At 51.3% G+C, this 2,586-nt stretch overlaps 1 protein-coding gene across 1 annotated transcript in view; it reads right to left on the bottom strand.

Moving 5' to 3' along the window:
- Window positions 1-1,391: 1,391 nt before the first annotated feature.
- The window catches only part of LOC141732470 (olfactory receptor 10AG1-like), a 3,046-nt gene continuing 1,851 nt past the window's right edge, over window positions 1,392-2,586 (bottom strand). The window contains exon 3 of the mRNA XM_074561514.1: window positions 1,392-2,238. Coding sequence (XP_074417615.1) covers window positions 1,392-2,238 — 847 coding nt within the window. The remainder of the gene's footprint in view (window positions 2,239-2,586) is intronic.

A 2,586-nucleotide genomic window follows, 5' to 3' on the forward strand; every position in this document is an offset into this window, starting at 1 on the left:
CTCTGATCATCTTTGTGGCCCTCCGCTGGACCCCTTCCAACAGGTCCATGTCCTTCTTATGCTGAGGACTCCAGAGCTCGACACAGTACTGCAGGTGGGGTCTCACCAGTGCGGAGTAGAGGGGCAGAATCACCTCCCTCCATCTGCTGGCCACGCTTCTTTTGATGCAGCCCAGGATGCAGTTGGCTTTCTGGGCTGCAAGTGCACTTTGCCTGCTCATGTTGAGCTTCTCGCCCACCAGCACCACTTTCTCCTCAGGGCAGCTCTCAAGCCATTCTCCGCTCAACCTGGATTTGTGCCTGGGATTGCCATGACCCAGGTGCAGGACCTTGCACATGGCCTGGATGAACTTTTTGAGGTTCACACAGGCCCACCTCTCAAGCCTCTCCAGGTCCCTCTGGATGGCATCCCTTCCCTCCAGCGTGTTGACTGTGCCACACAGCTTGGTGTCGTCGGCAAACTTGCTGAGGGTACACTCAATCCCATTGTCCATGTCACCAACAAAGATGTTAAACAGCACTGGTCCCAGTACTGACCCCTGAGGAACGCCACTCGTCACTGGTTTCCATGTGCACGTGATGATCTCAGCCCACTTTGCCACCACTGGAGAGACACAGGGAGAACCCATCTCATTCTAAGGCAGACATTGCAAAAGCTCAGTCAATCAGTCTCAGTCTTGTTTCTCCATCTTATCAGCAAAGTCAGTTTCGAACAAATGCTGTGTAGACTCATAAAACCATTCAGATGGCAACGGATCACGGGAAGTCTCCAGCATAACCTCTTGCTCAAAGCAGGCTGCATGTCGATTTCAGGCTCTGTTACTCACAGCTTTGCCTATTTGTGTCATGAAAATCTCCTAGGGATTTCGGGTTTGCTTTTGCTTTTGATCTATTCATGTTGAGTTTGTCAAGCATTGTACAGCTCAATGCAAAATATGATAGGAGGGGAAGATGACTTTCAGGTCCTTCAATTCTCCTAAGCTGATGCCATCCATGGACACTCTGGATAGTCAATGGGGTCCAGCAAATGATTTCCCAGCCTGAGGTTAGTCGTCTTCTTCTCACTGGATGAGTCACCCTCTAATCCCTCTTGACTGATTCGACTGTTTTCCTTTAAAGGTACTGGCAGCTTGGGCAGACACAGCGTGAACAAGCTGTTTGCAGTCAGCTCTCCAGGGGAGCTGAAGCTGCTCTGGAGTATGAAGATACCTAGGTGAAGCTATCAGAGATACCAGGAATGCCCCAGGAGACCTGTCCCCCTCCTGAGGAGGATTATAGCCAGGCAGGAGACGGGTTTTGTCTAAGCTACTATGGGACACCTGTGTTCACACAACCAAATACCTTGTTGGGACTTTTGGTACTATTTGGGCTCCTTTCACATACTCTGCTCTATCACTTTCTCCATAGGAGCCTCTTCAGGGCAATTCTCACTTCCTTATTCCTCAGGCTATAGATGACGGGGTTGCGCATGGGGGTCACAATCGTGTAAAACAGGGCAAGGTATTTGTCAGTGTCTGCAGAGTCTCTTGACCGCCGTTTAAAGTACACAACCATGACGGAGCCATAGAAGAGAGTCACCACCCCCAGGTGTGAGGAGCAGGTGGAAAAGGCTTTGCGTCTGCCCAGAACTGAAGGCATTTTCAGCATTGCCCTGACAATTTGAGTGTAAGAAACGACCATCAAGGAAAAGGGAAGGACTGCAAAGAGCAGGATGATGGTGTGCAGCATCACTTGGTTCCAGAAAGTGTCTGCACAGGCCAGTTCCAACAGAGGGGGGACATCACAGAAGAAGTGATGAAGGCTATGGGATGCACAGCCGGGCAAAGTGAACAGCTGGTAAGTCTGCCCTACTTGTACTGGGATGACAGCCACCCATGAGCCCACCACCAGTCTGACACAGAGGCTCCCATTCAGGATAAGGCCATAGTGCAGGGGGTCACAGATAGCTACATAGCGGTCGTAGGACACGGCGGCCAGGAGAAGGCTTTCGGTGCTGCCCAGCAAAACCAGGAAATACAGCTGGGCAGCACAGCCAAGGAAGGAGATGCTGCCGTCTCCCGTCAGGAAAGCCCGCAGCATTTTTGGCATGAGGCCATTCCCTGTGAGGACCGTGAGGTAGATGATCAGGAAGACTGTGAAGTGCAGGCCTTGCAGGTTGGCATGGTCAGAGAATCCCAGAAGAAGAAAGCCAGGTCCTGCTGTGTGGTTCTCCAAGCCTTTTCTTTGGGACATTTTCTGTCTACAGAGCAACCCAAACAACACGCTCACTGGACAGTGGCAGCGGCCCACGCACCATCACGCACCCCTCAAGCACAGTGAAAGACTACAGAGAGCAGCACAGGTGTGACTGCAGTAATTAGGAAAGCCCAAACGAGATCTGCATGGCTGTATGGGAGCGGAACACCAGTTACTCGTTGAGCAAAGGCTTCTCAGGAGAAAACAGAACAGATCTCTTCAGTCCAAATGATGTATGGACCAGAAAAAACTATTTTTTCTGCTATAGAAAGGAAGGGAAGGGAAGGGAAGGGAAGGGAAGGGAAGGGAAGGGAAGGGAAGGGAAGGGAAGGGAAGGGCAACACCAGCTTTC

Source organism: Larus michahellis, chromosome 17 (assembly GCF_964199755.1).
Source record: "Larus michahellis chromosome 17, bLarMic1.1, whole genome shotgun sequence".
Taxonomy (NCBI): Eukaryota; Metazoa; Chordata; class Aves; order Charadriiformes; family Laridae; genus Larus; species Larus michahellis.